Source organism: Artibeus jamaicensis, unplaced genomic scaffold (genome assembly GCF_021234435.1).
Source record: "Artibeus jamaicensis isolate MK-2021 breed Jamaican fruit bat unplaced genomic scaffold, CSHL_Jam_final scaffold_286, whole genome shotgun sequence".
Taxonomy (NCBI): Eukaryota; Metazoa; Chordata; class Mammalia; order Chiroptera; family Phyllostomidae; genus Artibeus; species Artibeus jamaicensis.
Window position 1 is genome coordinate 3390190 of NW_026522034.1, and position 15250 is coordinate 3405439.

At 41.7% G+C, this 15250-nt stretch overlaps 1 protein-coding gene across 9 annotated transcripts in view; it reads left to right on the plus strand.

The window, feature by feature from the left end:
* EDC3 (enhancer of mRNA decapping 3) overlaps positions 1 to 15250 on the plus strand; it is an 80935-nt gene that overhangs the window by 44439 nt on the left and 21246 nt on the right. For all 9 annotated transcript variants that reach the window (XM_037134527.2, XM_053656817.1, XM_037134523.2 and 6 more), the window contains one exon: positions 11268 to 11603. In XM_037134527.2, the coding sequence (XP_036990422.1) occupies positions 11268 to 11603 (336 nt within the window). The remainder of the gene's footprint in view (positions 1 to 11267; positions 11604 to 15250) is intronic.

Sequence of the window (15250 nt, forward strand, 5' to 3'; positions counted from 1 at the left end):
ATTAAAGCAGAAAAGGTCATGATCCCCAAAGCAAGCACAATCACAATAGGTATTGCAGGGCCTTCCATGCCACGTCCACCAAGTTGGAAACTGCTTCCTTGAAGTCTTACACCCCCTCTCAGTACCTTGTCACGGTGAGAGAGGGATCCAACAGTGGACGCGGCAGTGGACATGGCAACCTTGGTCATTGAACTGACCACTCACAATATTTTCAAGTTAGTGAATGGAACACGAGTCTTGGGGAGCAGAGAGAAACCATGTGAAGTCTGCTAGATACAGGTTTGTGTACAGTATATTTAGTGAGACACTGAGCTCACCATCCGAGGTCAGAAAGTTATTTTTTGCCAAGTTTTCATGGTCCTACTATGACCCCTTAACCTCCTTGGGCGTACTTTATTTTTCCAACAGACTTGAAAATTTTGGTGCTGCTGCTGGAGCCTAAGAAGTTTATGATTAGCAGGGCTTAGAATTTGAGAGTTGAAAAGAAAGCCCCGGATATTTTCAGGCCCCTTCTCACAAATCTCATTGAGTCTGGCACTAAAACATTTGTAATTTGACCTTCAGGTGCCCTTTAGCGTGCTAAGAGCAAGACAGAGTGTCCCTTTACAATGTGTGCGTGATAAAAATCAATAAATATGTGGCACTGAGGGTTGTACAACAATGGGTTTGTTATAAGTTATCCTGGCCAAGAGGTCTCTGCCAAAGGCTGGCAGCAAAATGGCAAGGGGAAGACCGTCAGCTTACCATACTTGAAAGGTAAAGAAATCTGGGAAGCACTGTTTATCTTTTTCAAGGCAAATGCTTTTCTCTCCCAGTGATCAAATGCCAGTTTAATACAGAGCCGGGACCTTTGGGCTACGGAAGCCAAGTATTGAGACAGCTTACTCATCTAGGGTTGCCCAATATTTCTATTAAGTATGAGAAAAGAGAAGACTCAGTGACAGTTGAGCATGTGTAGCCTGCCTTGGGTTTATTTCCTACTGTCTATCTCTTGCTGACCTTTGATGTCAATAATTTCTCTTGGAAATCTTTTTCTCTGTCTCCTTTCCTGACACTATTTAGAACATAGTGGTCCTCAGTGTTTATTTGTCAAATGAATGCATGGAAGATCTGTATTCACAGGGAGCACAAGAAAATACCTGACACCTACTAAAGATATAGCTCTGGGTTTGGTTGCAAGTTGTGTTTGTAGAGTCCTATGGCTGAGTCAAAAATGGTTTTCCATTTTTTTTTTTTACCATCTTCTCTCCCATTGATTAATTGCTTGTCTTCATTTGTGATTGCGATAAGTCATTTTCAGTCCATACTAGACAGGAAGCCCTTTCCTCTGAAGCCCTTGCCTTATATTCCTTTTTATTATTGTTGAGAGCAACATCTTCCTGCCCTTCTCAGTCGTGCAGCGCACGTGGCATAGTTTTGGGTGGCTCTCTTTCTTTCTCAGAGTTAATCTCAAGTTGTCTTTTCTTTATAACCTTTTAGACTTTTTACTTTTGTTGTTTGTTTGGGGTTTTTGTTTTTTGATATGACTCTTAATTTTATTCCTTAATTCAGTAGAGATTTATGTACTTATGGTGGACTAGCCAGAGTATTAGGTGACAGGTCGGAATGACATAGTTCCACCCACTTTTGGCTTACGTGCTACTTGGAAAGTTAATGTAAGAACACATATCTACAGAACAAAGTGAGTAGTATAGGGTAAGTGCTAGATGAACAGTGCCCATACTGCTCCAAGTGATCAAATGTGAGTGATTTTTCATCTGGAGTAATCAGAGATGGTGTGTTCAGGCTGAGTCCATAACAATAAAAATGAGAAATAGCTTAAAAGTTCATTAGTAGGTATGGTGTGTATATATGGGTTAGGCAAAAGTGGGTTTATAGTTGTATGTGAAACACAAGAGTTTATTTTTATTGTTATTTATTAATTATTTTCCATACGAACAACTATAAACCTACTTTTGCCCCACTCTGTATCCATATAGTGTCTTTTACTATGTAACCACAAAATATTTGGAGAAGTTTTTTGTGAAACAGTGAGATTCTAAGTAAGAAAGCAGGATAGAAAATTTCATAAGATGGATGCATATTTTTTAATAGATTTTATTGATTATGCCATTACAGTTCTATTTCCCCCTTCATTCCCCTCCACCCTAAACACCCCTCCCCCACTGTTCCCCCCCTTTAGTTTATGACCACGTGTCTCAAATTCTTTAGATTCTGTATTTCCCCTACTATTCTTACCCTCCCCCTATCTATTTTCTATCTACAGTCTGTGCTACTTATTTTCTGTACCTTCTCCCCCCTTCTCCTCCTCTCACTCCCCTGTTGCTAACCCTCCATGTGATCTTCATTTCTATGGTTCTGCTCCTGATCTAGCTGTCCTCTTAGTTTGCTTTTGCTTTAGGTGTGGTTCTTAATAACTGTGACTTTGCTGTCCTTTCACTGTTCATGTTTTTTGTCTTCTTTTTCTTAGATAAGTCCCTTTAACATTTCATATAATAAGGGCTTGGTGATGATGAACTCCTTGAATTTGATCTTATCTGAGAAGCATTTTATCTGTCCTTCCATTCTAAATGAAAGCTTTGCCAGATAGAGCAATCTTGGTTGTAGGTCTTTGGATTTCATGACTTGGAATACTTCCTTCCAGCCCCTTCTTGCTTGTAAGGTCTCTTTTGAGAAATCCGCTGACAGTCTGATGGGAACTGCTTTGTAGGTGACTGTCCCCTTATCTCTTGCTGCTTCTAGGATTCTCTCCTTCATTTTCATCTTGGCTAATGTAATGATGATGTGCCTTAGTGTGTTCCTTCTTGGGTCCAACTTCTTTGGGACTCTCTGAGCTTCCTGGATTTCCTGGAAGTCTATTTCCTTTGCCAGATTGGGGGAGTTCTCCTTTATTATTTGTTCAAATAAGTTTTCCACTCATGGCTGTTCCTCTTCCCCTTCTGGTACCCCTATAATTCAGACGTTGGAACGTTTCAAGATGTCCTGGAAGTTCTTAAGCCTCTCCTCATTGTTTTGAATTCTTGTTTCTTCATTCTTTTCTCTTTGGTCATTTTTTCCTCTTTTTGGTCCACTCCTTTGATTTGAGTCCCAGTATCCTTTCCATTATTATTGGTTTCCTGTGCATTTCCATTAATTTCAATTAGTTTAGCCTTCATTTGTTCCTCTAATTTGTGGCTAAAATCAACCAATTCTGTGAGCATCCTGATCACCAGTGTTTTGAACTGTGCATCTGAATGTTTGGCTATTTCTTCATCACTTAGATTTATCGGCTCTGGGGCTCTGAGTTGTTCTTGAGCCATGTTTTGATCTGTTTGTGCCATTTACGTATGAGGAGCGGAGCCTTAGTTGTTCACCAGGGCGGGGCCACCCAGATCGCTGGTTTGTGATGCTGTATGTGGGGGCGGGTCAGGGAGAGGCCACCCAGGTCACTGGTCTGTGACGAGGGTCAGAGAGGGACAATGGTGGTCCCCTCTGCTGCTTCCTGCCATTGGGGCCTGCATGGTCTCTCTCACTGCTTGCTCCTTCACTGGTTTATCTGCGCTCGAATGTGTGACTGCTATCAGCCCTCAGTGGGTCCGCCTGCTACTCCACACCTGGGATCCGCCCACACCTGCCAGCACGCCTGGGTTGTGCTCCTGGGTCGTGCACCTGGGTCAGTCCAGTGGGTCTTTCTGGCCTGACCCCGCTCTGCTGCTGGCTCTGCCCCTCTTACCGGTTTGGCTGAAGGGTTCGTTGTTGTCAGACTTCCGTGAAGTTCAATTTTCTGTGGTTTTGGCTGTGGTTTTTTTTGCTAAAACTTTGTTGTTTTTAAACTTGGTTGTGTGAGGAGATGCAGTGCTTCCACCTACACCTCCATCTTGGCGGAAGTCTCTGGATGCATATTTTTAACTGAAACAAAACATGTCAAAATGTTAAGTCAGCATCTGCATTATCCACTGTAAACATTCATTAACAAAAAGTTATTTTTGAAAAAGGGCTACTTGTTTCCTGTTGTTTTCTAATTTCATTTTTACCATTGAGCTGTGTCGAATACATTTTTTGCTTTTGCTTTGTATGCTTGTTTTCTAGACAGAATCCTCTCTGCTGTTTCTTTTAACTTTGCTAGGTCTACCAGAGTTACATGGTCTCCCTGTCATAGGTGGGCACAGGTAACCAGGGTCTTGGTGATCGCGAACAAAGAATTGAACTGAACAGGTAGTTTATAGCAGAAAGAGAGAGAGCAGATTTATTAAGTGATAGTACACTCCTCAGAACATGGGAGAAGGCCAACTCTGAGCAGAGATTGATCCCAGGGGCTGGAGGGATTCTATTCTTACAGGGCAGGTATTCCTAGTTAGTTTTGGTGGGCTTTTATTGCACATGTACAAGTAGTTATACTACTTTAGCTACTGCCCATGTGGTCTCCCATGATTTTCCTTGATTGGCCACCAGGAAAGGGGGTCGCACACTGTTAGTTTATTCTAATGCTGTTATAATGGAGGAGGGATCATTTGTAGCATGTTCTGTGTAGGTGCATTCATGATTCACTGCTTTTCCAGAAAGTAGGAACCACTGCTCGTAGAACAGGGTCTGTGTCCTGTATCAATGTCCTTTGTCTTAGCCCTGGGGCACCTCTGGAGATTCCTTCCCATCCCTACCTGTTTCCACATTTTCATATGTGGAAATAGAGTGGAATTGGGCATTCGACAGATCAGAGTTTAAATCCCAACTTACATTTATTAGCTGTGTAAATATAAGGCGCCCTTATTTCCTCATTTGTAGAATGACAGGTTTAATCAGGTTGTTTTGAAGACAAATTCAGATAGTGTGTATATGAAAGCCTTAGATGGTGCCAGGCACATAGGCTCTGCGGGGTAACCAGTGGGGAGTTTATAGTGTCTTCCTTCCTTTACTCTTAGCAAGTAAATGACTATAGACAATAATAACCATCTTTAAGTATTTTCATGTTTCTCTAGTACCTGTGTAATATGTTAGAGTATTGTATGAATTAAGTAAGCAGTCTGTGGAAAAGCTCACAGTAGATGTGAGAACACTACACAGTGTATCAGGACGCTCTGGCTGTGCTGACATAGTGAAGCGCCGTCACAGTGAGCGCAGAGGTTGGACGTCTCTGGTGTAGTACAGTGAGGGCTCAGCCTGGTTCTCTGACGCCTCCTCTGTGTGCCGGCTTGGTCCTCAGACAGATGCTAGCTGGCTCAGTGGTGCCAAGTGCCTCGCTAGACTTAACCTTCACAAAGAGAAGTAACACCATCTCTTCCCGAGTGTCATCTTCAGCATAGTTTCTCAGCCTCAAGACTCTTCATATTTTAGGTCGGGGGGTGGGGTGGGGGTGGTGTGTGTGTGTGTGTGTGTCCTGTGTATTCCTGATTCTACCTACCTATGCCCACAGCACTGCAACCACTGCCAGTTGTAACAGTGAGAAATGTCTTCAGACATAGCCAAATGCACCCTGAGAGGCCAGAGAGCCAGGAGCTCCTCAGAGGTTAGGACACCTTTATCAGAAATGGCTACAAGATCTCTTCCTTGTAGCTCTGGCCCCATCCTGTCTGCTTGGCCAGGATAGCTTTGCATGCCCATGGTTCAGTCAGTTATTGGCATGAGCACCACCGTGATGGATTTAGAAATTAGCTTTGTCACCTGGGAGGAGGGTAATCTGATCAAAAATGGGTTTTGTTATGAAGGTAGAGGGGTCTGGATGTTGGATAGGTAACAACAGAGTCTGCTAACAGGGAAAGAAAATACTTTAAAATTGCTTACCTGTGGCAAGGACTATTGAAGGAGCTGCTATGTTGAAAAATGCAGGCAGTTTGACTGGTGGGTCTGCAAAGAGTGATTATAAATGATAGTAAGGGGGTGACTGTAACATTAGGTGAAGACTGGAGTTATGTTGATATTGTTCACTATTGACCTCTAGCACCTAGCACAGGTCCTGATAGGTAACACCAGATGCTTAATGAAAATTTTTTGAAGGAATGCATATTTTTTAAAAAGAGCAACAAAATACACCCATGATGAGCCCTGCCTGATGTGGCTCAGTGGATTGAGCTCAGGCCTGCGAACCAAAGGGTTGCCAATTCAATTCCCAGTCAGGGGACATGCCTGAGTTGCGGGCCAGGACCATAGTAAGGGGGTGTGTGGAAGGCAATCACACATTGATGTTTCTCTCATTCTCTTTCTCCCTCCAAAAAATGGATGGATGAAATCTTTAAAACAAACAAACAAAATACTCCCGTGAGTGAAATGGTGTTTTGGATTTAGTGATTAGTGGTGTGATTGTAAAGGCAGTTGGCTGACATGAAGAGACTCATGTAGACCACCCCTATTCCTTTCTTCAGAATAAACTCTATTCAGCTTCAAAGGAATTATGCTTTGGCCTACATAATGCCTTTTAAAATAAGCATGAAGTATTTGACTCATAATATTGATAACATTTCATTAGGTTTCTTGCACTTCCTCCTTTAGAATTTACCTATTTCTGTGACATTGATAAGAACTCTTCATTGGACCATCAGTTTATTAATATATATTCTCTACCTATTATACATTAGATATGAGACAAAAGTGCAAATTTAAAAGGATTAGATAAACATGAACTATATTACAGTAATATTTTACTGGTTTAAAATATGGTTCAGTGGTTCACAGTATTTTTTGCTTCTTGAAAAACTAGCATTTGCAGGTTTTTGCATACTAGTCATACCTCAGTGGATACATATAGTATGTGCAGGTTTTCTTACCCCAGTTACACCTCAGTAAACCTGCTAGAAAACAACCAGTGATGCATGTGTCACGAGCAGATGGGGCGGACCCCAGGTGCATCTTTTTTTGCCCCCCCAGGAGTGAATCCAAAACACCAGTAGAACTTGGCTGACTTTCTGTTTCTTTGGTATTTTCCCTTTCTACTGATTTTGCAGTTTTACTTTGTTTTTGGATTGTTTAGAGCTCAGCTGTTCCTTGTTGGTAGCAGCAATGGGAGTTCGGCTTTATAGTTTCAACATCGGTTGATTTCTATAGAGATTAATGTTTCTACATAGCTAATCTCTGTTGGGTGGGTGACAACAGAGAATTTGCTTTGTCAACCTTTTTTCTTCAATTATTTGAATTTAGATTTGGGTTACTAAAGAAATATATGCTTTTTATAAAAGTTACAAGCAATAATTAAGTTACAAAGACAAATATGAGAGTTCCTCTTCAAATTTGCACTTCACCGCACAGCATCAGCATTGCCTGTGAACTTGGCTTTGTTAGTCTTTTTAAAATCTTTTCTGGTTATTTGTCTACTTTATGCTCAAATCAGTTAAGATTTTTATGCCCACTGGGAGAAGATAAGCTCTTTGATATCTGGACTGGTGTTTGTATGTCTGTGTTTATTCTCTACCCTGTCTGAGATTTTAGAACTGAAGCTATCTGCTCTATTTCTCTGTATATCTGTGTGTCTGTAGTTCAAAAAGGTCTTCACCTATACAAATTAAAAAGGATTGAATAAACATGAACTACTTATACAGCAATATTTTATTCAAATATTTTAAAATATTTTTTCTTACTAAACATTATTTGGTTAGAACAGAGGAATTTTTTTTTTTTTAGAACAGAGGAATTAACTGTGAGTTGTTAATTTTTGAAATATTGGTACATCACTAAGGAATGTAGTAACGACTAGTTTCTTTCAGAAAAAGTAATATAGGGCATTAGTTTAGTAAGTGTTGGAAGATTGAAAAAACAAAGAGTCATTGAGGAAGGGGAAACAAAGGGAAGAGGCTCGGGTTACCAGAACCTCAAAGTTCAGAAAAGGGGCTTCACAGAGCTGGTGCCAGCTCTTCTGAGGGGTGCAATGAAGCACCTGTGTCTACACTAGTCTGAAAGAATAGCTGAAGACTGGAACCAGCTGCCAGGCAGTGCTGATGCAAACAACAAGCAAAGGAGGAAAAGGTCCCTTCTTCCTTCCTCCTTCCTCCTTCCTCCTCCTTCCTCCTTCCTCCTTCCTTCCAGTCTCTTCAGGCACCTACTGCTGGTGGTGGAACCTAACAGGAAGCCAGCTAGGGAAGGAAAAAGGTAATTGTAGAGTTACAGACCCACATCACAAAGGGTGAGTGTGGAGTTCCAAGACAGTAGTTTAATAAGTGACATACTTAACACTTTGAATGAAGCAGATATTCAAAGACCTGGTAACAGGTCCAGCTAATTAAAATTTTTATTTTAATGGCAGTCATAGCTAGAAAGAGTACCTCAAGAGGTACAATGCACAGCAGGGTGAGCAAACTTCCTATAAGGGTCAGATTTTAAGTATCTGAGGCTTTGCAGGCCATAAGGTCTCTGTCTCCAATACTTAACTTTGCCTTTGTAGCCCAAAAGCAGCCTTAGACAGTAAGTAAACAAGTAAACAATAAAACTTGATGAATAGAAGCAGCCGTTGGGCAGGACTCGGCCCCAGAGCTGATGTACATTTACACTTGGGGCAAAGTTCATCAGTAGTAGTTCAAATAAATTCATGTTTGGAATAACCTTGATACTTTTTAATTTGGGAGCTCATCTCTTTAAATTTGAATAGATTAGTTTTAAAGCCTCCTGCTGGCTAACGAAGGCCTATGAAAGCACTGGGGAAAGTGCTAGCTCTGCCCTTCTTTTGTTCACTGAGGACCGCATAATTAGTATTATGTTTAGTACATAGTTTCTTTATAGAAATGTTTTTAAGCCATTTGCTTATTTTTTGTATGCTTTAGTTAAAAATTTGTGTAGTTGTACAACAGTGTGAATGCACTTAATACCACTGAACTATACACTTAAAATGCTTAAAATGGTGATAAATTTTGTTACATGTATTTCACCACACACACAAAAATGATGTGACTGTACCTGCACATGTACAGGTAGAGCATCACTCTTTGCTCAGATATCTCAAGCACTGGAAATGGTCAGCTGGCATGAAACCTCATCGGAGTGCCAGTCACCACCCACGCATTAAAATTAAATGAAAAGCTCGACTTTTTACTAGATTTAGTTAAAAGAAAATGCAAATAGATTATATAGTGTCGTCTCCTGCTCCCAGTGGACCAACCTATGCACTCCTGGGTATGCACGTACCCACTGCAGAGAGACCACTGGGCTAGAGGCCTGTTTTAGAATGGTTTGATTGAATTCTCAGGCAGCGCATTGATAATTTTGCAAACTGGACTTTTCTCTAGTTCCTCCCCTGCCAACATATGTGCTAATGGTGTCATCCTGACTTTGTGTTTTCATGCCTGCTGTCCTGTTTCCTAATCTAGCTTTGCTTTTTCATCTATGTTTCTTTCTTTCTCTCTTTCTTTCTTTCTTTCTTTATTTTTTTTAAAATTATTTTTCAACTACAGTATTCTGTCTTTTACTCCCATCCCAGCCCCCCCCCCCCCGTGTCATCCATATTTCTATGGCGCTTTATACAAGCTTCTGTTGTAACTCATCACATTGTATTTTAGGAATTTGCTTATATACCTCTCCTCCCTTTTTGAGTAGCTTGTCTTGATTATATGCTACATTCCCAGCACCCAGCTGTGGCACACAGCATGCTCTCACTAAATACTTTTATTAAATTATTGGAATTAGAACTCAACCCAGACACTGACAAAATTCCCGGTGCTTTAATCTGAGCTCTTTGTGGCGACTCAGCCAGCTCTTCTTCCCCCTCATAATTTTGGTTAGCCTTAGTTTTTTTCCGAGGCCTAAATCTTCTGTCATCCACGGCCCTTCATACCAGTACTTGGAATTAGGAAGACTAGGACAGAAGTTATATTTGCGTAGTGCACATCTTTCAGAGTAATTATTAACCTTGCTGGTGTTGATTAATTCATTAAATGAGTACTAACTGAATGCTACGTGCCAGAAACTCTGCTGGGAATACCACAGTGAACATTTATGGACCAGGGAACTGAGAGGCTGGATGACGGGTGTAAGATGACAGGTATATCAGGTTACTGAGAGAACTGAAACCAGATCCTAGGTCCATTGGGTAGAAGGGAGTTGTTGCAAGAAGAGTTAGAGCAGGATAGTTGGGATGATGTGTGAGGGGGTTCGCTTGTGGCCATCCTAACCTCTACTTGAGTATTTTCAGTAATTGAGGAGCTCAATCTCTCAAAGGCAGTACCTTACATTCATTTAGACCATGTTGGAAGCTCCGTTTGGCATAGCAGTCACCTGGTCCACCTGTCGGGTAGTCAGATAGAGATGAGAGTAGAAACTCAATTCAGGATTCTCTGGGAATGGATGGTTTGGAGAATTCTGTGAGGTCTTATGCCTTGGTTATTAGGGAGTAGTTGACCGGTGTGTGGCAGCCAGATAGAGTCTCAGAGACCAAGGGAGGCTGGTTACCCTGTTGCTGATGTGTATCTTGGTGTGGCCTCCACAGGTCAGGCCAGTATGGTCCTTGTCATTATTTGATGGTTCATAAATTATTTACCCAGAAGTGATAAAATTCTGAGAAAAGAGATCACATTAGCTGAAAGACCTAAGGACAGATTTAGAAATCAAAATACCAATTTATAATGGAAGGTGTGTATCTGGCTCAGAATCTGCAGTCTGTCTAAACCAGGGATTCCCTCCGACTGGGCTCTAGTCTGATACTAAATAAAAATCAGAAGGTTGCTTGCTCGGTAAACATAGAATTAAGAGCCAGTTGAATAGTGTCTTCCTAAGAGCTTCAGGTTATGAGAATTGGCCTTTTACATTAGAGTATTTCTCTCTTAAACAACTGCCAGACATTCAGAATGAAACCACACAAACCTCAGGGAAGAGACTACTGTATTTTTGCCCTTTTACTTTTTTAATATTCATTTGTCAAAAAAGCCTCTGTCATTACCAGTTTCCTTATGAAGGGCAAAACTGATTAAGATTTCCAAGAGTGCTGCTTATTTTATATATTCACTATTACTTGGGTAACATATGAAATCTATTATTCTAGGGAATTTGTGGTAATTTGTGCTACGTAATATGGTTGAGGAATAGCTTCCCATCTTCACTTTGATTCCTATAGCACTCCCCATAAAGCAGGGCTGTCAAACTCATTTTCACTGGGGACCACATTGCCCTTGCAGTTGCCTTCAAAGGGCCGAATGTGATGTTAGGACTGTATAAGTGTAACTGCTCCTTAACAGTTAAGCAAGAGCTTGGGCGCTGCCACCGGGTAGAAACAAGGTGGAGGGCCATGTGTTTGCCACCTGTGCCTAAAGGATTAATGCATTTACTTCCGCTGAGCACTTTCTATGGGCACACTGACTGTAGTCCCTATTTTTCTCCAGGGTCATCTAGTAGCAGGCATCCAAATCAGGCAACTCCAAAGAAAAGTGGTTTAAAGAATGGCCAAATGAAGAATAAAGATGACGAGTGCTTCGGGGACGATATTGAAGAGATCCCAGACACAGATTTTGATTTCGAAGGGAACCTAGCCCTGTTTGACAAGGCAGCTGTGTTTGAGGAGATTGACACCTATGAGAGGAGAAGTGGTACCCGTTCCCGGGGCATCCCAAATGAAAGGCCTGCTCGGTACCGCCACGATGAGAACATCCTGGAGTCAGAGCCCATTGTCTACCGACGGATCACAGTGCCCCACAATGTGAGCAAGGAGTTCTGCACGGGTGAGTTGCACGAGGCCTCACAGCTCCCTGACTGCTCTTCCCTTCCTGTCATTCTTGAAACAGATGATGCAGACTTGGAGTCAGAATCTTGTAGTAGGAACTAACTGAAGTGGCTTATGGGGGGTTATGGCCACTACTGCATACCGTAATTCCCTACCATTGTGGGGGAGTTGATTTCTCTGCATGTCCATTTATATCTGGCATCTGGCAGGGTCTGGTCTGCTGTTCATTTAGTACGTTACGATTCTCATAAATCTGTTTTCACTTTGGCCCCGCTCTCACTGCCTGTACATTTTAGCAGAAGTTCAGCTCTGTTTTACTAATTGCTTGCTGGGGTTAAAAAGCAGTTGGGAGATGGATGCTTGAAACCATGGGCTAAAATTAGGGTTTCGATAAATTACATTTGTGTACTACACTGTTTTCATCTCCTGCTGGCCCAGGTCATTGAAGGTTGGCTCGTTGAAATTCTCATGTACCAAAACTGTGCCTTGGTAGTTATGTGAGTCACTGTATATGATAGTCTGGTCTAGTGATTTTCACCCTTTTTCATCCCATGGCACACATACACTAATTACTAAAATTATGTGGCACACCAAAAAGCATGTTTTTTGCCAATCTGACAAATAGTTATAATTGTGATTCACTCACACCAGACACCTGTTGAATTGGCTGTTGCCATTTTTTAATTCGACACTCTATGGGAAAAGAGGTCAGTGGTCCTGACTAAGTACTTGTATTTTGCTGTGCAAAATGTGCACTTTTTGCCCAAATTTTTGAGAGAAAAATAGGGATGTGCATTATACATGGTTAGTACCTTAAATACCTTGTATCTGTTCTTATGTTTTGTAATTATTTGTTACATAAAAGTTCAAGAGCCCTGGCTGGTGTGGCTCAGTGGATTGAGCATGGGCCTGAGAGCCAAAGCATCGCCAGTTCAATTCCCAGTCAGGGCACATGCCTGGGTTGCAGGCCAGGTCCCCAGTAAGGGGTACAGTAGAGGCAACCACACATTGATGTTTCACTCCCCCATTTTCTCCCTCTCTTCCCCTTTCTCTAAAAATAAATAAAAGCTTTAAAACAAAAAAAGTTCTTGTATCATGATATGTTCAAAAATGCTAAAATTTCTTTACAATACAAAAAACAAGTATCCAGATATAAATACGTAATTAAATTTAAAAAATTGAAACGAACGCTTTGTTCCCTGAAAGTTTGGACCAGAAACGTGGGTGTGCACTGTGCGCGGGAGCTCCTCACGCGTGGGGCAGAGTGCAGGAGTCAGGGAGTGCGTCACACGCTCGCAGCGCACGGGCTGGACGTCGTTGGCCTGGTCTGTTACCGCAGTGATTTTGAAGGGTTTCTTTTTTCTTCCACGTTACAATTTTCAAATGTGCAGCATTTGAGGCAGGTAAAAGCAGCTGTGGAAAAGGTAGTCTGCCTCATCCCTGTCCTTTTGTCCTAAACCACAGTCTAACTAGGCTTCTTGGAATACAGTTTTGAAACCATTGTTATTGAATGATCTGAAGCTAAAAGGGGAATCATAATTTTAATAAGGTAGAGAAGAAGCTGAGTGTAATGTTCATTTTGGTTTGAAGTTTTAGAATATAAAATTTAAAAAATATATTTATTTATTTATTTATTTATTTATTTATTTATTTATAGAGGGGAAGGAGAGAGGGAGAGAAACATCAGTGTATGGTTGCCTTTTGTGTGTCCCCTGCTGGGAATTGGCCTGCAGGGAACTGGCCTGCAACCCAGGCATGTGCCCAGACTGGGAATTGAACCTCGATCCTATGGTTCGCAGGCCAGTGCTCAATCCACTGAGCTACACCAGCCAGGGCCTAGAATATAAATTTTTTTACTTGCTATTTCTTTTTAATTTTAGAGAGAAACATTGACTTGTTTACTCTTATTTATGCATTCATTGGTTGATTCTTCTATGTGCCCTTACTGGGGATCGAACCCACAACCTTGGCATATTGGGACAACACTCCAACCAACTGAACTACAGGACTAAGGCTAAGATAATAAATTTTGAATGCTGATAGTGGAAATGGGGAGAGTTATGGAGACAGCTTAGTTACATTTGGAGGAAAATCAGATTTGTCATGACTTTTTGTAGGCAGCAGTAGGGCTCTATTTCATTTGGTTTTGCTGAGTATAGAAGCTTGACCATGCTCTTTGTGAAAAGAATAAGCAGACTGTCAAGCTACGAAAGACTCCTAAATTGTTTCCATCTTTTACTTGCAGACTTTTGCAGGCATAACTCTTTACTAAGGTAGTTTTCTTATGTGGCACTGAATGTATCCCACTGAACCGTAATTTTGATTTTTACCATCTGTGTAAAGGCAAACAGTGTATGTGGTTCAGAGTGAGGCCTTGACTTAAGCGGCCAGGTTTTAAGCTTTTCCAAGGCAGCTGTCCTCCAGCAGGTCTGGGGGTGCTTCCGACCCTACCATTCATCTACCTCTGACTACTCCCTTTTACTGCCTCGACTGGTAGCCCTCTGGCTGAGGTGATTGGTCACACAGTATGATTTCCCTGAAATTCCTGAGCCGGGGGATGTGGTAGCCTGCCGTGGAGTGAAGTGGCTTAACAGGGAGAGAATAACTGAGAGTCAGGAAAGTCACAGGTCTGCAAGAGCTCAGGAAGACGTTGCTGAAGGAGATGGAGGAAGAGGTAAGGAATTCCTCCTGCTGCACACTCCACCTCCCCAACTTGATCTTCACACACTTCATTAATTTAATGACAGGAGTAAAAAGTACCTCCTCTCATATGAAAGTGTTTTTCCAGAACTGCCAATTAGAAACATAACCACGTGTACTGGTCCTTGATAAGAACGCAGGTGTGGCAGCTTGTGGTGTGTAGTGACCAGTTGTACTCCACTGGTACATGGTTTTGAGGTGCCAGAGGCCCCACAGCCTCATGCCATCCGGTGTTTCTCTTTGTTCCCAATAGTCCTGAGAAGTGGAAATGGAGCCCGTTTGCCCAGCAGGGTCTATGCTGGCAATGGAGCCAGCAAGCAGTTCTCTTGCTGTGCAGCTTCTTCTACATGTGATTTGTACCTCGGCTCCAGCTCCACGGCATTAGCCTCAAAGCAGATTTTACTGAGTGTTATTCAAATAGTGCAAAGCTGGGGACACTTTTCCAGTTGCATCTACTATCCAGATGTTAGGATCAGAATAAGGCAAACTGTTTGGAATATGTGAGGAAACAACCTAGGTTCATAAAATGTTAGTGTTGGGTTATTTGATTACTTAGTGTAATTTTCTCATTTTACAGATGAGGACATTGAGGCCCACAGAATTAAAGACTCTTAAAAACTTTAACCCATTTCTTTTCCTCTTCTGAATGTTGTTAAGTTAATGAGAAAAAAGAATATAGTATGAAAAGGGCAGTTTAATGGCAAAATAGACTCCAGTCTTTTTTCTTTAGTATTCCTTCAGAAATGGGCCAGCTTACATCAGCAGTTCTGGAAAGTGGCTTGGATAGCTCCTCAGTCCAGCCTTGTGGCATTCATGTCCTAGAATCCCACCATTTTTTCTACTGATCCTCAGAGAGGCAAAAGAAGAACAAGATGTTTACTTCCCATTTGGTGCTGGCTGGGGTTTTAGAGTTCTGAGGACTGGCTGCCAGTGCTCCGTGCACTG